This window comes from Colletotrichum higginsianum, chromosome 3, assembly GCF_001672515.1.
Source record: "Colletotrichum higginsianum IMI 349063 chromosome 3, whole genome shotgun sequence".
In the NCBI taxonomy this organism is placed as follows: domain Eukaryota; kingdom Fungi; phylum Ascomycota; class Sordariomycetes; order Glomerellales; family Glomerellaceae; genus Colletotrichum; species Colletotrichum higginsianum.
Window position 1 is genome coordinate 4,020,604 of NC_030956.1, and position 23,520 is coordinate 4,044,123.

The window sequence follows — 23,520 nt, forward strand, 5'->3', positions numbered from 1 at the left end:
AGTCTCGGGGGAGCTCGCACCGCACGCCCCCTATCTGGTCCATGTCCATGCCAACGCCCACGCCCATGCCCACGAGCCTTTTTTTCCTTACTGTTCGCCCTGCTTTTCTGGGTGAGAGACGGAACGGAGATGGAGACATTGAGGGACGGACGTTCTCGAAAGCATGTGAAAGACAAGAAATGTTGGGTCGGAGCGGGGCTTATCGGCTTCTAAACTGGCCCCTATCATGCTGCCCATGCCACCAACCCACCCACCCACACGCAAACACACACACACACAGGGAGAGAGAGAGAGAGAGAGAGAGCAGCAATCACATAGCCCATGGCGCCATTGCATTTGCATGAGAGAGGGTGGAGGGGAGAAGAAAGGCGGTCTCTGATAGAGAAAACTTCCACGGGCATGCGCATAAACGGGACGCTAACCATTCAGTGTTGCAGCGTCCTGTATATCTGTCTTCTGCTGCCATTGAAGCCATAGACGATTCGCATTGTGCTTCTCATCACAGCTAACAGCACCCTCGGTTTGTCTGGTTGCGAGACCTCATAGAACATTCACTGCCGCCACGGGGGCGCCCAGTTCGTTTGTTGAGGCCACATAGGTACGTCCGGTACAGATGGGCACGGTTGGATCAGCAGCAAATCGACGGCCTGCAGTGACGAATCTCGGGTGCATAGGATTCTGTTGTACACTATGTACCACGAGCGGCGCTAGAAACGCAGCGAGTGAGATCAAGCCGCGAGCCCACGTCGCCGCCTCGCCCCTCACACCCTCCTCCGCCTACCAGATTCCCCTCATCCCGCACGAACCATCCAGGAGCAAGATGCCTCAAGCCGGACGACCCCCCCTCGATCTCTTCCTTCTTGTGCTATGCTTTCGCTACATATTTACAAGACGAACTGGTTGGTTCTGACGCTTGCTTCTGCGTGCCGTCGCTGGCTCTGGCCTTGTGCCAATGGATGCCGTTGCCATCCCCCCCTGCCTCCCGCCTTCCCGGCCAGGGAACCTCGGACTGTTTTGTGACATGCGGCGGATGCAGGGTCTTGTTTCTTAATCAGATATGGACAACCATAGGATCTAAGGGACCTTTTAGATAATCAAGACCGTCGACCGATGCGCACTAGCACGCCGGGAATGGGAGGAGAAGGTAACCCATGGTGACATATTGTTCGGGCATCGGATCTTCCTTGCCTGGTCCACCGCATCGGGAAGATGAACGTAAACTACAGAAGATGAAGACAACGGGGTACCTGCAGCCCGGCCCAGACCCTGGTAACGTCCACCTCTGGCATGGATTTCTTTGAACTCGACGCTGAACACTGAACGCCGTGCGACGCAATGTCTCTCGTTCTTTTGCCCTCCTTTAATGTCGCCGGATCCGAACAACCAACGGAACCCCCCCACCCCCCATTATGCCACTTCTCGCATCGCATAAGTCTTTGGAGGCAAGCCGGCGTAAACACACAGCATCGTTTCCGCAAGAGACGCTTCGCTTAGCACACACCTTGCACAGAAAACCAAGCGAACCCCCACGTGTTCGGTGTCAATCTAGGCCCTAGGGTTGAAGGCGAAGACACTGGCTCGAGTCGATCTGGCCCCCCCACCATCGCCTTGACTCTCGGCGGGTGAAACTAGAGTGGCCCTGTCGCCTCATATGGTCGTGGGCTCAAAGACACAGCATGCTCCAGTTGCAAAGTCATATGTGGAAGGCCAGCGCCAGGAAAATCAAGCCGAACTGGATGGCCGTTTTCCCGCCGTACGCAAGAAGGGCGCCTTATCAGGGCTAATCCTCCAACTAAGCGGCGAGCAGGGCCGCTCACGCATAACTCCCACGGGTCGAGTGTGCGAGGTGACCAGGATGGTTCCGCACGGCATACGTAGCAGCCCGGTGCCATCGACAACGAGTGCAATGAGGCTTTCTCCCTTCCCCCGAGACAAGATCGCCATGTTTGTTGCCCAGGTCATGCGAGACAAATTACCGGCCAGGCACGCACTCATTCGACCTCATCCAGGGCCTCCATCAAGCTGAGCACATGTTGCCCGTGGCACTGGCCGTGATGCCAGCCGGCATTTGTGGGGGAAAACTTCCAAGGTTACTCTCTCAGTCTCAGCGGCATCGCAACCATGAAGAAATAGATCGGTGAGGCCATGAGAGCAGCCGGATTGGCAAGAGAACGTGTCATCCACCAGAATGCCAGAGCCGCCAACCTCTGCGACAATCGAGATAAGACTCAGATAACAAACCCACCTCCAAAGAGATGTCTCGTGCTTCATCAGCCACGATGCACGTGCTTGCCACCCCCTTCCCTTGATCGTCTTCGTAATCCCCAGATGCCGTCGCTCCCAAAATCAACTGGCACATCACACTAAACAGCCGTTACTTGTGTATCACAAGCCACAGTTCTTCTTGGGAATCCTGCCATTCATACCTAGCACCTTCGTTTGTTCAATTACTGCCCCTACCCTCCCCGAATAATCTCCACCGAAGCCGTAGGCTCCCGCTGCGTGTGTACAGATCCCAAATGCTCAAAACCCGTCGCTGCCCTTCCACCGGGAAAACAACGCTTGCAAAACACTCTCCCTCGCGACTTTCAAAGACTGCCTTCCTACTTCTTCTCCTCAGCTCGAGGCCTTCTCCGCAGCAATCTTGGCCTCCATCTTCCGCCTAGCCGCAAGAATCATCTCGTCCCTCCTCTTCTGCAGAAGCGACTGCCTTTCGTCCCGGTTCGAGCTCCATCCCCTGCTAGCCTTCTCTCTCTCCGCCGCGGCGTCTGCCTCGGCCTGCTGCCGCTGCTGCGCTGCGATCTTGCCCTGCAGCTTGTACCTCGTAATCAGGTCTGGCTGCGTCGGCTTTTCAGGTGCCTTGGCCGGTGCCGAGGAGCTCGCTGACGCGTTGTTGGCTCCCGGCGGGGAAGGGGGCTGAAACGTGATGGGAGGCTGTGGGTGCAACGTTATCATCAGCAAGCCTGCGCTTTGCAAAGAAAGAAAGAAGAATCTTGTGATGAACAGCCTCAGAGGGTGCCGTCACGCATCGTGCCTTCGTCTGTCATAGCAAACCACCCCCCACCCCCCGATTCAGGGCGTAGATAGATGGATTAGACTCACCGTCTCCATCCTGCCTGCAAGGATCCTCTCCGACGTTCCTTGAATATTGCCCCCGTTCCTCTGCAGGTCCCAGAGAATGGTCCGCCGGTCCACCTGCGGGAACATCTGTTGTATCCTCTCAACCGCCGCCTCACGTATGCGCAGCACCGACTGAGCACTCTGCCGCGGCGCCGGCGGCGGGGCGGGGGAGAAGAAGAGGAACCGAATAACGAACGCCGTCACCAGCAAGATCACCACCAGGTATGGGAGTGAGATCTGCTCGTTGGCCATGCTTGCGACGTGTGCGTGTGCGTGTATTTCAGTGGTTGAGGGTTGCGTCGGATCCGGTCTGATCGGCACTCTCTTGTTGAGGTTGCGTGCGTTCGTTAGGGGCGAGTAGGTAGGGATTCTCTCGGTCGCGGCAATTGGGTTGGTACACGCCTTGGAGAAATTGTGATCGTGGTTTGGGGAAGTGGAGGAGCGTGTGGCTGCTACGCGGGGGAGAAGGGATGTGGTCGGAACAGATACGTGGAGTCCGTCAGCAGCTCGAATGGAGTTGATGAGTTCATCAGCGCCTTCAATGGGGGAGCAGGGGTTTGGGAGCTTATGTGGCGCGACATCGGAGTTCTCCGCGAAGGAAGGGGCGCACGGAGCTGTCAATGACGACCCACTTACTTCCCCGGCCGCTGTAACCACAACTTCCAAGCATCACCACAGCATTTCGTTGGCAGGTAGAATCACACATGTTGCCAAAGGGAGCAGAGCATGAGACAGCGGTGCTTTGGAAACATGGGCATCGTCATGTTTTATTTCCCTTCATTTGACGGCCGTGGGTAATTCCCATTGATCAGTGACTCATACACACAAAGCAGTGTTAGGCAGCTTTTGCCATCCGCCTAGCCCAGCTTCAATCCGGAAGCCTGTAAAACGTTGCCGTATCAACATGAACCCAACGCCTGTCGGGTGAAATGCCCAGTGCTCAGGTATTAGACCATTCCAAGCCTCGTCAACCCACCGAGAAAGCTAGCAAACCGTAACCAGGATGGACCTATGCGGTTGGTTGTACCAGATTCGCCGCGAGATCACCGTAGTGGAGCGTGAGCTCTCTCTGCATCCAGGGTCAGTGACCAGCAAGTCGCTGCAAGAATCATTGATACTTACCCGCTCCTTCCGCCAGTTGGTGGTGTCCCAGACGATGTAGTAGCCGCGCTCGAGGTGAGGGGCAATGTTGGTGGGCATCATAAGCTCATCCTTTGTCAGCCAGACTTGCAACTTCTTGTGCCACCGCCAGTTTCTGTTGTGTCTGCAACACTGTCAGCGAACCTCGGGGTCAAGTCGAAAATATAATACACACAGCTCGATGGCAGCCAAGTGCTGCTTGATGTCCTGCGTGCAGCTGTAAAAGATCCAAAAGAGGGTCTCCTCGTTGAACGACGGGATCTTTGTGTCGATGGGCTGGACGTTGGTCACTTTGTAGCACTCTGGCAGACGAACGCTGGGGATCGCAGGACGAGGCGGCGTGTCGTCGAAGAGGGAGTAAATCTGCGTCGAGATGAGACTGAAACAATTAGCAGATGGCCCGTCTCACGAGCATCGATTTCCCTCCTTACTCTGACGAGTTGACGTTCAGACCAAACTCGTTGGGATCCATCCCCTGCATGAGCGCTCCGTAGCTGGGGTAGTTGTTCATGAGAACACGCAGGCCCTTCATGCCGAACTTGTCGATGGGCGCCATTCCTGCCAGCGGATCCTGGACCTCGGGTGACTGGGCATCGTTCTCATCCTTGGCCTTGCCGGTGACCGAGTCATTACCGATAGCTCCTAGGGGGTTTCGGCTCTCGGCGGCTTGAGCTGAGCTGTCACCGGTTGTTTCTTCGCGGAGAAGACCGCTCTTCTCGGTAGATCCGTCTTGTGTTCTTGGTAGGTCTTGGAACACGTCAGTGAGGGCCAGGGTATAGCACGGTGACAACAGACGTACCCTGTACGCTGACAATTGACGGGGAGCGGCCATCTGGTCTACTATTCGCGGATAGCGCGTTAAGCAGACCATTACCTGCGCCTGCACTTCGGGGAGGTATCGCTGCGGGGGAGGGGCTCGCTTGGTTGCCAAAGCCCAGAGAAGGCATCAGGTTGGCGCCACGCTCGCCACCAATCTCACCGTTCGCATTCCTGTTCAGAGGCGGGAAGTCATCTACCGGGTTGGATTGCGCCTGAGGGGCTGGGCCTCCACTGCTCTGGCCACCGAAGCGGAAGGCGCCTTGGCGAGCCGACGTAGGGGGAAACAACTCATCCTGAGTGCTCTGTGCCGAAAGTGGTGTCGACTGCTGGTTGCGCGGTACAGGGCCGCCACCGCCGCCCAGGTTCCGCGATGCTGTTGATGACCACATGTTCGATTGACCGCTCGTGTTCATATGGGCGTTGTTGGAGAGAGACGGAAATTCGCTACTTCAAAAGTTAGCATCCACCACCGCCAGCATGATACGAGATATCCAGTCCTGAACTGCGCCACAGAGGCAGGAAAGTGGGATTTGTGAAAGTGATAATGAAAAGAGAGGAGAAAAGATCCCAGACGGGAAATATACTTCTTGAGAACCTCAGCGTAGCCCTTTTTAGGCAATTCAGCAGGGGAAGCAGGTGAACCCATCTTCTCCTTTGCTGTGGCTCTCTTTCTAACCAGCCGATGCTTTTTTCTCATTGTTGTGGGAGGTAACAAGAGATGACGACTTTGCAAGGGCAAGAAGAACAGGGCGACTCGGTATGAGGTGTGAGGTGTGAGGTATGAGATGAGTATGGGGTATGAGGGTCGGCTTGTGACAAGTGTAGCCGTTGTGGAAAGGGGAAGTAGAAGGAGAAGGGGGAGGTCATCGCGGAGGTAAACACAGGGTAGGGGCAGGGGAGGTGAAGTGATTGTCCATCTGTTGCAGAGGAAGGAGGAGAGGAGAGGAAAGAACGTACGAAAGGTCCAGCGGTGTTGCCGGTTGCGACCCGCTTAAGCTCTGTGCAAAGCTCACGTTTCCTCCAAGTTGACGACCTTGATTTTGCAGACCAGCACCTCCCATGGGCACTCCTCCTCCAAAGGCCCAGCCAGATCCATTACTGCCTGTGATTCCAGACATGGCGAGTTAACGTATTGCTTCTTATGGGTCGCATGTAGCCTCATAGCACATGGACAAAGACTATGTGGCCCTACCTATCTTGCCATTTGGTAATCTGTTTGACACTGTCCTCCCAGGTTGTTGTGGTTGCTGCTGCTGCTGCTGTTGCTGCTGCTGTTGCTGCTGTTGGCCACCAAAGCCTGCTGGTATACCACGCAGCGATTGAGGGGCCACTCCTACTTGTTGCGCCCATTGTCAGCTTAGGAACCTCGAAGAGCGGCTTTCTGGGAGAAATGGTGTCCGAGAGAATTGCATCCAAGAAGCGTATGTCAAAGGAAGGCCATGTTTTTCCATCAAAAACCCCATATCTATGTCAGGCAAGGCCGGCGCTGAATGTCGAGACTCGAGGCTCTGAGGACGGCGAGGGATCTGCTGGTGGCATCGATGACGGCGTGGCTGGTCGCATGCATCGTCGCAGTATTCCAACGGTGTTTCTCAACGGCATAGAGTCGTAGCGACCAGCTTTGAAAGTCGCGACAGGATCCAGATGGCCTTGACAGACAAGCAAACGGCGGGGTACCCCAAGGCTGAAAAGAGACGACAGAGGGTCATGCCTACCTGGTCGGTTCATGATGAAGGTTCTTCGCGGTACGTGGTCGCAGCAAAAGAGTCGCGTCGTGTAGCTCGTCGGCGGGCAGGATAGGGGATTCGGGGTTCAATTCGTCTCGACGATGGGTCGGGTTCGCTCGAAGGGGTCGTTGTGGCTCGAAGCTTGCACACAATTGAAGCTCACTGCTGGGGATTGTTGGTGTACAGTGTATGGAAGGTCGAAGCCCAGCCAACACTAACGCGGAGCACCGGTCAAAGATGGATCCGATGGCCTGTGCGTCTTGAGCCCCTCCAAAATACCCCTGCATCAGTGTAAACCCGCGCTACTGCGGTAGGTGTTCCTGGGGCCTTTTTTTGACATCACGCCGTTCCCGATACATGGGATGACAGCTTCCGCAATGACCGGGTGTTGATGATGTATGTGAGCAACGCTTCTTGTCCCAAGGTCTCGCTCTGGCCCTGGAGCTGATAAGGCAGGCTGTCTCTACGCGGCATGGATGACGAGGAGCATCCAAACCACTCTGAGCATCTTCTAGTCAGGTCTTCCACCAAATCTTCAGTCCACCCAGGTGAGGCTACTTGGTCCACCCATTTGGATGGTCCATCTTCTCCTACTTGGGCTCTTAATCTCAAGCGTCTTCGCTCGAAGTCCGTATACAAGCTGCTTCTTACCAGTAACAAAGTGCCTTCAAGACTGACTGCGCCAGACAAGGAAACATCACCAACTACCTGCCAAGTGAAGGTTGCAAATCGCATCGTGTTCTACTCATTTGACTTGTCTGCTTCGTGTAGATCATCGTTTCCCTTTGCTCTCAAGTCAAGAAGGTCTATCAGACTCTTCTCAAAGTCGAGGCCCTTTAGATATCTTCCAATGAGTACAATTTTACCGTCCTGGGCTCCCGCCGCCTCACGTGTGTTTTGCGACGAAGCCGTTATCTCGAACGTCTCCCGGACGCCCTGGGCAAACATTGTGTGGCCGTCTTCGAACACTATCCGACCCTTTGACCGATGGACCTCCACTACCGCCGTCTCATCTCCAGGCACTCGATGGTCCCAAAGAACCGCACGCATCCATTCGTCGACGACTTCAAGCTGCGAACGCCTCAGCATTGGCACCGGCACCGAGACGGTGGAAATGGTCTTTGGGATTAGCGACAGTCCTTCAATCACACCCGACGATGTTTACTCACGGGGTCTGGGTGATTGTGACCCTTTGGCCTAGCATCAAGCTCTGGAACCTTGTCGTATGCATGCAGATTCAGCAGGAAGCCCTCAAGATTGGGTACCTCGCCCTGCTTAGTGACGTGGATCAAGGCGAGACCATTGATGGACTCTACCCTCGCAATGACTTGCTTCAGCTCTTCATCGGATACAAGGTCCGCCTTGTTGACGACAACGACATCGGCGTGCGAGATCTGGACGTGCGCGGTCGTCATAAGCGGGCCGTGCCCATGGTCGTCGTCATTGTGATGCTCGTCGATTTCAACTTTGCCGGCGGGATCGTCGAGACTGCGAAGGATGTTCTTCGCGTCTACGAGGGTCACAATACCGTCCAAGTAGATGGTGCTTCCCAGGCCGTCGTCAACCCAGAACAAAGGGGCGAGGTTCCCAGGATCAGCCAAGCCTGTGGTTTCCAGCAGGATAAAGTCGAATGCGCCCTTCTTTGCCATAAGGGATTCGATGGCATTGACGCCAGAGTCCCTGACAAATTCTAACGTTAGTATTGTGATTGACCCGATGCATGGTTGCTTACTTGACAGAGCAGCAAATGCAACCATTGCCAACTTCCAGCCACTCCTCCACTTGACTGTCACCCTTATTCACGGTGAGAGACTTTTCAATGTCGAGTGCTAGGACATGTAAGCAACTCCAAAATCTTTTACACGGACTAAGCATGCTTACAGTCGCCAAACTCTGCAAACTGGTATTAGCTCGATTATCAACTTAACCTCTGGTCGTGCGACAACATACCGTTCATGATGACAGCAATCTTCTTTCCATGCCGAGCCGTCAAAATGTAGTTGAGTAGAGTCGTCTTCCCAGCACCAAGATAGCCCGTCACAATGGTAATGGGAACCTTGCCCCCATTGTCCCTGGGACGCCCGTCTTCCTCTCCTTCTTCCTCCAGGGTATGCACCTTTACCAGATCAGGCGGGGCGTCATCGTCAGAATCCATGGCGGGTTGGAGGGGAACCCTGTGGCCAAGCTTAGACCAGGTCTGTAAAAAGATAAAATATTTGGGTCCACAGAAGGGTCCTTTCTTTCTCTTGAAGGTGGCTTGTGATGTACCGAGAATATGCTTCACGGACCAATCAGTATGTAGTAGAACATGCCGTTTGAGTGTTTTGTACGGATAGAGTGAGGGAAGTTTCCCTGCCAGTGAATGAGGTTGTTGCAAGCAGGTCCGGTACGTACCTATATGAACCAGGTTTTCCACGTCGCCCCGCTCTATTTTCGGTCACTTTGGCCGGGCATTGGGAGAAAACGATTCTTGCTCCGGGGAACTGTTTCTGACTAAGCCGAGAGTCATTGGGCTGGAGGGTACCAGCGTCCCGAAGGAGAGAAGCTCTGACCCCCAAAGTGTTCGATGTGGGTGACTTGGAGCTCGACTTAGCCGCCCGCCTCGACTTTTTGGCACCTGGCCCAACGACGACGATAGACACCACGTAACCTGCACCTCTGACCGCGACCTTTGAAGGCGAGGAGGTCGACAACCGAAAAAAGACACTCACCGAACGCTGCATACGTATCCCACACCTTCATTCATCCCAAAGTGCTCTCTTGCCCGCCCATTTACAATGTCAATGGCGCCGAGCTCGCCCCGGCTGCCCAGCCCACCGCCGCCCGCCGAAATCCAAATCGGCCCCAAATCCCCCTCGATGGGCGCGCAGTCGAACCGTCAGGCCTCGCCCATGGAGCAGTCACTCATCGAAGCAAACTCGAGGCGTCGCATACACCCGGGCACCAAGGCCGCCGACATGGCTGCCGGTCCACCGCTTGTCCCCCTTAACGAGGTGCGTACACGGCACTGCGAAACCACTACGATCCAGCTACCTCCTTCCCTCATTTATTTCCGCGCGCGGCCTCCACGCTGACCTTATACCTACCGTACAGCTCGACTCGGCTTTCCAGCTCCAAGAGCACTTGGCCGCCCTACATTACTACCACACCAACAGCAACAGCACCCCGATAACCCGAGCGACAGCCATTCAACTTGCGGCCCCTCCGCCGGGCATCGACCGCACTCTCTGGCTGTATGAACTGTGCCGGTTCCTTATATCCCAGTGCAACACCCTCATCGTCGGTTTCCTCTTCGACTCACCGCCCTGCAGCGCCGCGACGTGTCCCGAGATGCGCGCTTCCGAATGGCAGTTCCTCTGCGCCGTCCACGAGCAGCCCAAGAGTTGCTGCGCCATCGACTATTGCTGCCATACGCTCGACTGGGCCGCCAATATCGTCACGGACCCTAAGATCTTTCCCTCGCGCTTTGTCGTTCTCTCTGATGTCCACAATAAGGGTGTAGCCGTCAAGAACCTCGTCAACGTCTTCCGCCGCCTGCACCGCATCTTTGCCCATGCCTGGTTCCAGCATCGCGCCGTCTTCTGGACAATCGAGGGACAGACCGGGCTCTACGTCTTTTTCAAGACCGTCTGTGACATGTACGACCTCCTCCCCGCCGAGAACTACAAACTACCGCCCGAGGCTGAGGGTCTAGAGACCGCGACGGCCGTGCCTGACGCCAACGGCGGCGATAAGAAGCAGCTGCCAATTTCGATCGCCAAGCCTCCGAGCCGCGGTGAAGGCGGCGTTCAGGACTTGGACGACAATTTCCAACCCGTGGGTCGCACTGCCACGAGACGCCACGTTAGAGCGAGCCCGTCTGTCGGCAGTGCCGTGACGACTGTCGTAGAGGCTGAAGAGGAGGAGGTTGACGTGACAAGCAAGCTGCGGGAGATGCGCATATCAGCCCCCGACACGGTCGAGGAGGAGCTCGAGGCGGCGGACGTGCCCGTCATTGTCGAGAAGGAGGTTATGGACGATGCATCACCCACGGAAGAAGAAGAGCCTGTGGTGCCAGAACCTCAAGTCGTTGAGTCCGAGAGATCTGAAACAGAGTCTTATGATGCGACAGACTATGTCAAGCCAACGGATGATGAACCGAGCAGCGCGTCAGTAGCAGACGAGGTCGAGGAGTCCTCTGGGTCGACTGAATCTCAGCCGCAGTCCAAGGCGAAAGAAGCCGATGGCGAAACTGAGAACTCAGACAACAGTTCCGCCAATGACACTGCCAACGGCGAGGAAGAATCTACCGAGATTGGAGAGGTCAGCAGCGTTCATGATATCACCCAGGATTCGGCCAAACCGGCCAAGTCGACGACCACAGACGCCACAGAAGATAACAGCAAACCTGAAGAATTCGACAAGGGCGACAGTGAGCTCAAGGCAGTTTCTAAAGAAGGGGAAGACAAGAAGGAGGCATTATTGGGGGAAGAAGCTTAATGACCTTGCTAATCCTGATGAGTTTGGAAGTATAGATGTGGTTATTATTTTTTTCTCTTCCTTTTTTTCGGCAAAAGGGGGTGGGGGGTTCACGCAAACAGTCACCATCTTCGTCTATCTCTGGTCTGTCCTAGGGCCAACAGGGACGACACTTGTACTATTGTTGTCAACTCGAGGGAGCTGCTCGACACGGCCACGAAGTTCTCATGGAGCACTTCGGTATTTTCTTCTGTTACTTGTAATGAGATGAGATCCATGAATGTATTATTGTTCTTTTTTTCTTCTTCTCTCTCTCTTGCACTCCCGATGCTCGTGATGTGGTTTTTCTTTTTGTCTTCTTTTTGGCGCGTCACAGGAACAGTATATCAATATGAAGGGAGAAGATGATGATGACAACGTCTGTCTATGTGTAGCGGGAGGAACTCCAGTCGGTGTCCGTGAAGTTATCGAGATGTCCCAGAAGAGCAGAAGAGAGAAAGGGGGCGTGGGACCGCATAATGCTGGTCTCCTCCAGGGGTTGAGAGCGAGAAAGATGGAAAAAAGGACCAACCAACACCAAATTGGGTGGCCCGCCCCGTGAGACGTGGTAATGTTAGGTTTGAAAAGAAAAGGGGAAGGTCAGGGTGGTACCTATGCTGCTATGAGAGTTGCAGCAGAGGGAACTGGTCGGGCTCCGGGGTACCGTTCACCGCCCGCTTCGTTCCTCGTTGACGAGACTCGATACATCGGCGCTTCCTTCATGTGTTGACACCACACCGCAGAGGTCGTCGCTCCGGAGAAGGCTGGTTTGATGTATATCCAAGCGTGTATATAACGTGTTTCTGCTGTCGGCGCCTTTGTTGCTCGCCCCATTCTTCACATGTTCTTCTTTTCTGCTCCCCATCCGTTTTGCCGAGAACGCCTGCGTCAGCGTTCTCTTCGTCAGCCTATTCCAAGGGCTTCATCCTCTCCTCCACGCTAATGGCAACAGACCAACGGAGCCAACTTTCCGTACCCTATTCAGGCTCGATTTGCATCCTCCTCCGCCATTTGCATCTTGGCAAAGATGTGACGAACCTCACGGAGGTTTTCCGCTTGTGCGGAAACGGCGTTGGCGTTGCGCTCATCGGCGAAGGTCCGAACGTTCTGCAGTATCCGACTGTAGCCCTCGTCATTGGGCAGCCACCACCGCACACAGGAAGGCTCATGAAACATCTCGGCCATCTTGGTACGGAGCGTAATCGGATGGATGTATCTTGGATGAGCAAGTCAGTCTCTGTTACGCGCGGCACGGATTGCACAAACGCCGGACTGCTCCGGGTGGGGGGGCACTTACCCCATAGTCTCTAACAATGCAAATTTTCTCCTGATCCAGGTGTGATGTTTAGCATCCTGCGGCAGGAACAGTGCTGAAAGGGCGATGCAGGCCTGTATGAGAATCAAACTGCCCTTTGGACTCGACGGCCACTTTTCCACGGCCTCAAAGATTTGACAGATGGCGTACGCGTGACCTCGCAGCTCGCCGTATAGCTGTTCTCGCTGTGTCGTCGATGACTGGCATTTGTGCATCATCATAGTGGAGTTGAATTCGCTGGTGAGCAATGTCGTGGAGAAGATGGGGAAGTCATACAGGACTCCGGGGGCATAGGGGTCCACGATGTCATCGTCACTCAGGGATCGCGTGTGGCCGAGATCCGTGACGAGGTAAGACGGGTCGGTGAGCGCATGGTCCCAGCCATCTCTCCAGCCCTGGAGCAAGTTCTGGATTCGTTCGTGTTCGGTTGCGAAGTCCTCGGACGAGATCTGGCCCCTGCTGCCTCGCGCAAATAGAGTCGACATCTCTCTTGAGATGACTCTTAGACGACCTGACTCTGCTTCCAACTTCCAATGTAGGCTATCTGCCTCGTCCAAGATGGCTTGCTGGTCGCAGTGTTCGACAAAGGCTGTGAACCATTCGGGGGATAGCATTGTAGGGAATCCACCCATCAGAGCAATGAAAATGTCGAAGCGCCCGTACCAGGACACGATCATTCTTCCGAGGGCACTCTGAGCAGCCGTCTCCGGAGTGAAGAGATGCGTCAACATCTCGAATGCGGCCTTTTGGTGTCCCATAAGATTGATCCAGTCACCCAAATACTCCTATCATCCCAATTAGCAAGAAGCATGCCCAAGGCGATCGAGATTGTCCTGTCCATACCTCGATCGTGGCAAGCTGTAGCACTGTCAGAAGCATGGCGACATTATGCTTCTCTTTTCTCTTTAGCGAGCTGAGCAAAAGTATGACGCTCTTGTTGTAGTACTTCAAAAATTCCTCTATTTTGCCATTGGGATCTTGCAGTGTACGTTGATATGCAGCAAATCCGGCGATCGCGTGAAGCAAAGCCTCGTTTTGTAGAGCAAAATTTGGAAGAATGACACGAAAGAATTCGTGGGCATCTGTCAACATACAGTAGTGGTAGTGTGTGACGTTTTCGCAAAAGTACTCCAGGTGCTGGCGCAAGTCGGCAGGCAGATGTGACCAGTCGGCGTGGCCACTCAGCGACAGAATCGCAAGATCTGGCATCGCATATGCGGTCGTTGCTTGACTACTCGTCGACGCGGAGGGTGATGAGCTTTTGGTCCCTTCATGCGACGGCGTCTCAGAGTCATGGCGTGTGCCCCCTATGCGCTGTAGAGTGGCCGATGAGGTTGTGCTGCTTCTGCTTGTCCGGGGAAATTGCTTCTGATAGGACGCCTCGTCCCCTTCATCCTCGTCCGGGATGGTGTCTAACCCGGCAGGCTCGGGTTCTTCGTCTCTGTCTTCTGCGTCGTTAGAGGAATCTGGGCTGGTCTCCTGAGTTGACGATCCGTCTTTTGATGTCGTAGACTGTGCAGCCGATCCCCTGGTTACCGGAGCCTCCGGGTAGATGCATTCGCGACTTCCCTTCCGACATCCTACAATCGAATTAGCTTAGATGTCCTCCCAAGGCAAGTTCTGGTTCACATACTGTCGCAGACCGGTCGAGTTTCATCGCACTATCTCGGCAATTAGAAGGAAAAGACCTCGCTTATGGCTTCTTAAATAAAAAAACCCACCTTGACTCTCCGGCTTCTGCACATGTAGCATCCGGACCTTGTGCGGCGGTGCTTGACGTGATCCAGACCCGGTGCCGACTTCCTTCGATTCCTCGAGGATTTGGGAGCAGCGAGTCCGACTGGGTCGGGGAAGCCAGTGAAGTATCCCAAATTAGGGTAGGGTCCAGGCATGGCACCACCCATCATTGGCATCTGGGATCCGGGGAACTGAGGAGGATGAGTGTCCTTTGGGCTTGTGCTTTGGCTGACAGCCACCCCCGTCATGGAGGTGAGGAAGTGATGATAGTAGTCGCCCATTTTCGTGATCGGGAGCTAACAGTGTTGCGGTTTCTATGTAGAAGACAAGGGGGCCAAGAAGATGAGGTATTGTGGAACGCGTGTCGGGATGTCCTAAAGAGCTGACATGCTCTGGGGGCAAAAAAGACTGTATCCCTTGAACTTCGTGGGTCGCTTCTCGCGAAGGCGGGGCGAGGTGTAGTGGGGTGTGATCAGAGTCAAGCCGTGCTTTGCCTGGGAAGGACGGCCGTCGAGTGAGCCAGAGTGTCGTTAAAGAATGACTCCCAGGAGTCGAAGACGCCGAGGATTGTGGAAAGAAGGTCGGTCCGAGGAAGGGGGGGCAGTCACACGCCGATCAGGCCAACCAGATCGAGAGCTTCTGCTGTTGAGCTGGCTGCTTTTGGTCCGGGGCATGGATACTATTTCTTCAAAACAACGACTCCAGCCAGCTTGGTAGAATTGCGGAGGATTGGACGTGGGAGGGGGGAGCAGCTGCTAGCTCGGCATAGGTTGAAGAGGGGTCCGTCCTTGGAGTTATGAACCACAGTGAAAGGGAGGTCAACCGGTCCTTATTTTGGAGAACCAGGAGTGAGTGAGCTGTGCCACCCTGAAGAGGGTCTAGGTCACCCAGAGCCACAACTGTCCCTTCCGCAGTCTGCACGGCGAGTGGTGATGACCGTAGTGGGGCTCCTGGACGCCCAAAATGTAACTGGGTTAACTGGAGGGCGGGTATCGCAGCCCACGCTTTGGTGATCTGCTGGCGGGATTGGCGTTACGACGGGGGCTCCTGACAGGTGCTACGCTAAGAAGGGAGGTCGAGACTTGTAGGGAGATGATGATGAGGTGATGGTGTCTAGCCTTTTTGCTCAGGACAATCCCGGTTGAAATCGAATGCCCTTGAAGGCTGGCAAGGAGAAGATGGCCAGGTGTGGTTGGCCAGGGTTAAGCCGAAGCCAAGGGGTATTAATCGGAGCACCAACTGGTATGGGAATCGAGTCCCAAGCACGAGCCAGTGTCAACTTTCCTTCGGTCGTGACCGGAAAATAACAGGTTGGTGTGCGCCGATGTGCCGTGGTTCCACTCACTTGGGTCCGACAAGGGGTAAAGATCGAGAGACAGGGTCAGACTCGGATGCTCGAAGCTGGGTAGGTGATTCCAGGATTGAGACGAAACTGCCCGAGAATGTGGGTTTAATGCCCGCGTTACAGGAGGGTACGCGGAATGTGGTCTCCTGAAGGGATCTCGTTCGTCCCTCGATAGTGAAGATGTGGTGCGTGCAGGACAGTGCGGTATCTCGAAGCGACTAAGCAGTGACAATGACCTGAAGAGTAGGCTGGTACTATATCGATAATCCTGGAAAGTGGTGGACAGCCTGCTGGCGCGGGGTGAAGAAGTGTTGTTTTGTCTTTTGGTTTTTTGGCGCGGTCGCCCTCGCGAGCTCAAACACCGTTCTGCTGGCAGTTCCTTAGCCTCGGGAAAGCGGCTTGGAACGACGGCCCTAGGTTGATTAAGGTTCCGGGATGGCGCGTGAGGAATGGAGCGGCGGAGGCGTGGTAGACACTTGCAATGAGAGCGATCTCAGGCGTGATATGGACGGAGATACCCTTCCTTCACTACCCGTGCCAATGGACAAACGTGGCAACGGCTGGCTGTTCCAAGGCTAAACGGCTTGAATAACCGGCGCGTGCTTGATTTGGTCTGGCCGTCTGCCCAAGGTCTTAGCATGGAAAGAAGGAGTATGGATCGCCAGGTCAGTGACGACTGTAGACAGGTTCGACTCACCCCTCAAATCAAAGCCACCGTCTCTCCACGGGCGCAAATGTGTGTGTGACTCTAGGGCAGAAGTTGGACGTAGAAATTCTGCTGAACGAAAACGAGGCACAGATAAGCCCTGGTAGAGACATGGGTCTTCAGGTCAAGGTGATGTAACGAGCCAAAGCAAGCGCCCGGGCTGGCGGCGGCGGTGGTGGTTGTGGGGGGGCGAATCTGAGAACGGGCTTGCTGGGGTTGGAAGAAAAGTCGACACTCAACGCCCTGTCAACAGCCGCTTGCTAAAAGTTTGATCAACGCCGGGCTAGCTGGAAATGAGGAAGGTTCCTATTGTTGATATGAATCATCTGATGTCCTGACCCAGGATCCAGCGATAGAAAAGCCGTGACAGCTAGGGCATACGATGTATAGAGGAGAGTCGCACTGGCGTTGGCATGGATTTAGAGGTAGTTAGTTAGCTGTACAACCCAACTTGTGTATACATGGCCGCCAGGCCCATACAGTGAAACCCACGTTCCCAAGTCCGTCGGCGCAAAATTTGTGTTAGTAGTGTGAGTGCGTAGCACGGCGCCAGCAGTCGTCTGGCAGTTGGCAGCGCGTAGGCGCGTTCTTCCACGCAACTCTAGTGCGGAACTTGTCCCAACCCTGGCGCCCAGTCACAAATCTAGGCCCGTTAGCTTCGATCGGGAGGTCACTCTTAAACAATGTGGAACTGGTCCTGTCTAAGACTGAGGAGATTGATGAAAGGAAGCTCCCATGAGCCCATCAACCGCCACTCGGAGTGAATTCGTACTGTCCAGTACAACCGTATAGGACTCAGAATAAGAGGAGCAAGAGAGTGCAGACTGGGCGTGAGCTTGAGCTTGGAAGGAGCGGCCAGCCAGTCACTCGTGGACGGCTTTCCGTGTTCCCACGCTGCTGGGGCGTGGAGCCACGGACTTGGTGGAGGCGGAGGGGGTAAGTAGGTAAACACTAATGAAGCCAACGCCCCTCGCCCACTTTAGACCACGCCTCAGTTCACACCCTCTTCCAGGTCCTGGGGAGCTCAAGACCCCAAATCTGGTCCTGCTGGTGCCATCGAGGGTCGTAGAGGGGGTGTCGTTGGAACAGAAGCACAGACATGGGGCCGGGAGGTGTGGCTAGGGTGGAACAAAAAGAGGAGAGAGTGAGGGGGGGGAGCAGAGACAGAGTGAGAGCTAGCATCATCATCTAACTTTCTTGGCACGAGGAACCTGATGCCGCTAGTGCCCATGCTTAAAAGAAGGCAGCCGGTCCTTTGGACAGGACGAGAAATGAGCCCAGGTCGTCCGTGTCTGCTGTGGCCAGCCAGCTGGTATTTGTACGACTATTGCCGCTGCTGTTGCCACCATCAGCTTTGCCTCTGGGGCTTCGTAATTCGTGCCTTGTACCTTGTGCCTTGTGCCTGAAGCTGTGCCTGTGTTGTGCTTGGTGACATGTCGCACGCGGGTGGAGCCTTTGAAGGACGGGAATCCGCGGGATCGAGGGACCGGCGGCGTTGACTGCAGATGCAGATGAGGGGAGCGATCGGGGACGTTGCCGTTGCCGTTACGGCCGACTGTCGAGGGGAAGTAACCCTGAGTGAGGCCTAAGGTAAGCTATCACGGCTGTCTAGGAAAGATAAGGGACAGAGTGCCGTGCCGTCCGCATCTGACAGAAGCTGCCTGGGCGAAGAAGAGCTGTCTACCGCGTTGTTTGTTGTGTCCGTTCCCCATCCCAAGCCTTGAGCCATCGGTCAAGGGAACCAATGCGCCGAGTAGGCAGCAGGAAATGGTGGCTGCCTTTGCGCTCGGCATCTGTACGTGGACTCTGCCAGACAGGTACCGTTGGTGGGCGTTTAGGAGCTGCTGTTTCTCTGCCAAAAGCAGGTGGGGAGGAGTCGACGATGGATGCATGCTTGCATGCATTCGTCCCAGACTCCCCTTCCCTCTCAGGACAGGTAAGAAAAGGGCAGGGAGGGCCCTTGTCAGCGGTACGGGCCAATTGATTCATCCGTTGTGGATAGGAAAGTGGATACTGATCATCAATCCCAACATGCAAGCAGAGCGACATCGTCCCATGCCAGGATGAGCGGCAGGAGGCAAAGTTGGTCTCCGCTCTCTGTGATACGTACCGTCAGGCCTTCTCAGGCAAGAAACAGGATGTGGGCGTCAACAAAAGGAGGCAGGAACTAGAATGGCATGAAAAGTGAAAAGAAAATGGCTACACACTTACCTGGTTCTTCGACAAGGTGAGAGGGATGGGCGTGCATGAACGGATGCCGATTTCTAGAGATGCGACGATGTGTCCTGTCTTGTGAGTGCTTGCCCACCTACATACCTCGTGTGTTGCCTGGTAGAGTACTCCGTATTCCGCAGGTATTCGTACTTGAATAGAAATTCAGACTGCTTGCTACACTTACACTCCACATGGCCGGGCTTGGAATATGGCTTGCATGGCTTGCATGAAAGTCACGTGGCTTATGGGGGAAGGGATGACAAGTTGAACGAGGCTTGTTACGATGTATGCAATGGCGGTCTCTCGTGCCGATCAGCCCTCGAAACAGCAGGAGTAATTCTGTGCTGTATCCGTGCAGTTTTACAGAACAGCTATAAAACATGTACTCTGTACACTACCTATATACAAGTAAAAGCTGGACGGGCCGGGCCCACCTTCCCACGGTTCAATCCCCACGGTGCCTTCGGCATCGGGGACTTTTGCAAAGCAGGCAGGCGGCGGACACGGCATGATCCCTTCCTCATTTCTACCGTTCGGGAAAGGCCGCTATCCTGCACCTGTCTCGCTCTATCCGCCCAATTACACAATTACTGCAAGTATAAGTACAACACGACTCTACCGGGGTCCTCCGGACCTGGCACTCTACTTCAATCAGCGTGGAGCGTAGACGGTCTCGGAATCTCGGATCACATTTTTGTGTTTGAAAGCGTCAGTCCAAGTACACTCACTACCTAGGTAGGTAGGTATACGCTAGACACTAGGTGTTCAGACAACGCGGACAGGCATGCAAGATCCGACGATGCACGACAGCGGCGACTCCAATCTACCGAATACTTACTCGTCCGTCAAAGAAGCACACGTGACATAACAATCTACCTACGCGCATGATGTGTGGTCCGCTTTTGGCGCATAGGGATCCAATGAGTGCGTGTTCCTCTTGGCTCTCAACCAGGCAAGCCAGGTCAAGTTTGGGCCAGTTGCTGGGCCTTCCTTAGTCTTTCATCCATGTGCCCGTGTTACTTCGCAGGTAGGTAGGTACAGATACTCGAGTGGAATCGGCGCAGCCGCCGACATCAAGCCACCCCAGTCTCCCCAAGACATATTGTCTTGCATACAGGTCCTTTAAATAACTTATCCAAGCCGTTCTGGCTGTTCTGGCGGTATGTACGAATCCTAGTGCGGTACACAAACACACACGACTCTTCAGCGCCACGGAACACCCCCGAATTGCAACGTCCAACCTTGCACAGTAGCTTTGGCCCCGCATTCACCTGCTCTGGGGGACTAATAGTAAGCTCAGGCAAGGAACATTGAGATTTGCAATAAACCCAGTATGCTTTGAAATCCTGAGGTAAGAGGAGGCACAGGGAAGTTACCGGCTCGTTTTGTCCAAAACTCCGCCTCTTGCCTCCTCTGCTCCTCGTCCTCCCTCCTCCTCATCCTCCCATTAGAGCTCCATGGGGTTCAGCCCCCCGCCAGTCACTTTCGGCATGGGCCGGTATATGCTTCTTTGCGGGCTGCGGTACGAATTTAACCTCCAATGACCCTATTCAATGGTCTCCAGCGGCCCAGACCGATCGAAGTACTGCGTCGAGTCCCCTGCTAGGTCGTCCCCCCCCCCCCTTTTCTTCCCCCTCTCTCTCTCTCCCTTTCTGATACTTTTTTTTTGTTTTTTTGGCTTGCATGCGTCTGCCTGCACTCGCCTGTTCCCTTAAGTTCGTCCGCTGCCCTAGCAGCTGACAAAACCAAGACAGAACACAGACGACACTTATCTTATTCGTCCTCCCGATTTTGGGGCCGTAATAGCGTCCTGTAACTTGACACTATCGGCTACCGCAGTGTCCTGCCATGGAACACACTTCCAAGGTGCCCTCACTTATGCATCGCTGCGATATCTGATGAAAACTTTCCGTGCACCGACGCCACCACGACCACAGCAAATTTATCATCAAGCGGCAAGCGCGGTATTCCCCGAGGGCTGCTTCAACAACAAGGGCGGCAGCCCATAGCCACAAGGGTCACTTTGCTAACCCTCGTATGTTGCAGCTGTCAAGTTTGAGGAATACTATCTACAAAATACTCCATATCACAGTAACAAACGAATAGCATTATTGCACTGCTCGCCCGCTCAAACTCCAACTCGGAATAGCTTGAATCCCCAATCCAGCTGAGCTGAGTTAGGCTTTATTGCGCCTTGCACTCTCCTCTCCCCAAGGTAGTCGACTGTACCTGAATAGACCTACTTACCTGTACAGTGGTACCTGTATTGCATATTCGTCGTCCAGACGGAGCAGCATCTCACGTACCCACTGCATGTCGGAACCCACTCTGACTGTCTGCCTGCTTGGGATTTCTTTTCATCCGCCCCGCCCCCAGCCATCACCAGCAGCCCGCCTTCTAGAATGAAAATGCAAACACCGCTCAGGTTCCTTCTCCCAAGCGGGACAATTTGCTTTACCCACGCAAAGGTTAGTCGCGAGCTCATGGTAAAGATGACCCCTGTTTTAGACTTCCAATCTGCTTCAATATCAACAAACGGCGTCCTATAGCAGGACGTGTGGCCCACTGAGTCGAGTCAACAAACTCCGACTGTATTCCGAAAAGACGAGACACATAATTCCCTACAAAGGGTCGGCCCACAGACTTCTTTCCGACCTGGCTGGGCGCAGTGTCCCAGCACGTTAACGGGAGAAGCTGTTGAAATACGAAGGCCGAAGAAATGCAAACGAAAGAGGATGAATCGTGAGAAGAGAGAAGAAGAAAAGGAGAAAAAAAGAAAAAAAGAAGAAAAAGTCAATTGCATTCATTCCCTGGACGTCATAGATCATCTGCTGCCGGTGCACCGTAAAAGGTCTCCAGTCTCCCATGGCAAGGCGTGCCCCGAGACAAGGAAGTCGGGGCCAGGTGGAAAGGCCGGAATCCTGAAGCATCTCAGTGGAAGTCTCACAATTCTTCCTGCATTGCGTTTTTCCATCCCCACTACACCATACATGGGCTAGGCGGCCATGGCGTCTGGTCCATGGGTATGCGCCTCAACTGCAGATTCAAGTACCAACTTGTTGGCCCTCTCGACTCCGGCACGCGTCGATGACCACATTTGAATTTTACCCTCGAGGTTTCTACTAGGACCTACCGACCAAAGTGTCCCAAACACTGAGAGGTGCTCGCCCAGACCAGTGTGGTGTCATGCTGTTCGTTGACCCCCTTTGCGTCTATTGCTGCCGCAGAGTGTGCCCCCCCGAAGCTCCGTGTTGAGGACGGGATGCATCCATCCGTAAGAAGGGGAAGAGGAAGGGGTAAGAGACCTGCAGTGAGCCAAGACATCCCTTCTGGAGGAAGCAGCACGAAAGGTTCGACAAAGCCCCAAATCGCCCGCCCACTTGAAGCCCAAGGTCATGTTGGTCCAGTTATAACATCGACTAGGTAATAGGGGGGTTCTCGCACACGGAGAGCTCAGACAGTGGAACACGACAAACACGGACCTGTTATTGACAAAGGGCCTTCACGTCAATCCTGCTGGTGCTCGGCCTACATCTACATAGAATGATACGGGCGAGGGCACGAAGCCGCCAGAGCCACCACGTTCTGAATTCGGGTACAGTTTTTCGGGGGTAACGGAAAGACGAAGGCATCTCCTCATTTCGACACGCCCGGGAATGTCTTGCTTATTCGAGGCTGACGCCCGACGATGAACAGACTGCGAGAATTTATTGTAGTAACGAACTAACGCCGCGTCTGGCGGCAGGGCGGGATCGAGCTTCCCTGCCACAAACAACAGCACGTCTTGCTATGAGATTTCAACTCCGTGTACAGCTGTCAAATAGGCAAAGCGCCCAACAAAACAATGGTGCTGGCCACAAGTATACTAGACTGTGGAACACACACAATACGCCCTCGGATCTCAAGCCACCCATGTCTGACTTGGCCAGGCTTGACGCTGGAGTCGCCCGACTCTCGGGATGCAAAGTCGACCGACCCATCGGGCCTCCACGTAATGGAAAGCTGCAAACGTTGAACGAACTGCGGAGGCCCTTCCATATAAACCTAGTTCGAGAACATGATGTGGCCAGGGCGCCTAGCGTCATCAGAAGATTGGCCAGCCAGGACTGAGAAGCAGCGCGAACGCGCAGGTGTGTGTGTGTCTCCAGATGGTTTTGCGGCGTCGTACCTTTCTCTTTATTTTCCATATTTTCCGCAGTGTGACCCAAACGGTCTAGCCGTGGCTTCAGCTCGACACGAGGTACGGGTGCTTTCTGCCCTAACCGCGTCTAACAAAACAAATTTGTACTAACGCTTCGCTGTGGCGGACTCCGGGGGCGTTTGCTGATCAACCTTATGGGCACATGGGTTCGTGACACGAAGGTGCCCGGATCGATCGAATCGAACGATTCATATAGGATTTGGATCTATGAGTTCTGAACGAAATCAAGAGCCAAGGCTGACGACAAGGCGGTTGGTTTCTCTGCGCGTCATTGTGATTGCAGGTCTGTAGAAAGCCATTTTGCTGCAAGAAGACGCACTACTTCATCCTGGACCATCGAAACAGCTTATCTGAAGGGAACTTCCTGTCACCCCTTTGCTTAAAAACGATGAAAACCCCTTAGATATGAGTCATTAGCAGCCAGGCCATTTGCCTCACGCGTTCTTCAAGTCATGTGTTGTATTGGCCACTCGTTTCCCCAACCTCAAATGAAATGACCAATTTCGACTACCTACAGGCTCGAACAACACGAGTTCCGGTTCAATACTCAGATAGTCACGGCGAGATTCTCTTCAGTAAGGCTCCGATCAAGGCGCCACTTTCGGTGATATATGGTGCGTGATTTGTCACTCGACCCAGCAGGTTGAGCATCTTAACGCTCGAAAATGTGACAAGGTCGCCTCCCATCTACAACGAAAC

General features: G+C 54.4%; 5 protein-coding genes across 5 annotated transcripts; 2 read left to right on the top strand and 3 right to left on the bottom strand.

Moving 5' to 3' along the window:
- Positions 1 to 2,616: 2,616 nt before the first annotated feature.
- On the bottom strand, positions 2,617 to 6,197 carry CH63R_04735 (NOT2/NOT3/NOT5 family protein; the record flags this gene model as incomplete). The annotated part of the gene is made up of 11 exons (XM_018299710.1): positions 2,617 to 2,934; positions 3,103 to 3,656; positions 3,757 to 3,860; positions 3,947 to 4,104; positions 4,148 to 4,189; positions 4,243 to 4,384; positions 4,436 to 4,639; positions 4,692 to 5,007; positions 5,060 to 5,523; positions 5,664 to 5,996; positions 6,037 to 6,197. The coding sequence occupies 11 exons, from the start codon at positions 6,195 to 6,197 to the stop codon at positions 2,617 to 2,619; spliced, it is 2,796 nt and encodes a 931-aa protein (XP_018160956.1).
- Positions 6,198 to 6,259: 62 nt separating this feature from the next.
- On the top strand, positions 6,260 to 6,691 carry CH63R_04736 (uncharacterized protein; the record flags this gene model as incomplete). The annotated part of the gene is made up of 1 exon (XM_018299711.1): positions 6,260 to 6,691. The coding sequence occupies one exon, from the start codon at positions 6,260 to 6,262 to the stop codon at positions 6,689 to 6,691; it is 432 nt and encodes a 143-aa protein (XP_018160957.1).
- Positions 6,692 to 7,547: 856 nt separating this feature from the next.
- Positions 7,548 to 8,961, bottom strand: CH63R_04737 (CobW/HypB/UreG; the record flags this gene model as incomplete). The annotated part of the gene is made up of 4 exons (XM_018299712.1): positions 7,548 to 7,925; positions 7,976 to 8,486; positions 8,539 to 8,661; positions 8,735 to 8,961. 4 exons carry the CDS (start codon positions 8,959 to 8,961, stop codon positions 7,548 to 7,550), a joined length of 1,239 nt encoding a protein of 412 aa, XP_018160958.1.
- Positions 8,962 to 9,583: 622 nt separating this feature from the next.
- Positions 9,584 to 11,285, top strand: CH63R_04738 (Mob1/phocein family protein; the record flags this gene model as incomplete). The annotated part of the gene is made up of 2 exons (XM_018299713.1): positions 9,584 to 9,799; positions 9,900 to 11,285. The coding sequence occupies 2 exons, from the start codon at positions 9,584 to 9,586 to the stop codon at positions 11,283 to 11,285; spliced, it is 1,602 nt and encodes a 533-aa protein (XP_018160959.1).
- Positions 11,286 to 12,284: 999 nt separating this feature from the next.
- On the bottom strand, positions 12,285 to 14,636 carry CH63R_04739 (C6 finger domain-containing protein; the record flags this gene model as incomplete). Its single annotated transcript, XM_018299714.1, has 5 exons — positions 12,285 to 12,519; positions 12,601 to 13,403; positions 13,462 to 14,198; positions 14,252 to 14,279; positions 14,340 to 14,636. 5 exons carry the CDS (start codon positions 14,634 to 14,636, stop codon positions 12,285 to 12,287), a joined length of 2,100 nt encoding a protein of 699 aa, XP_018160960.1.
- Between the last annotated feature and the right edge of the window lie 8,884 nt (positions 14,637 to 23,520).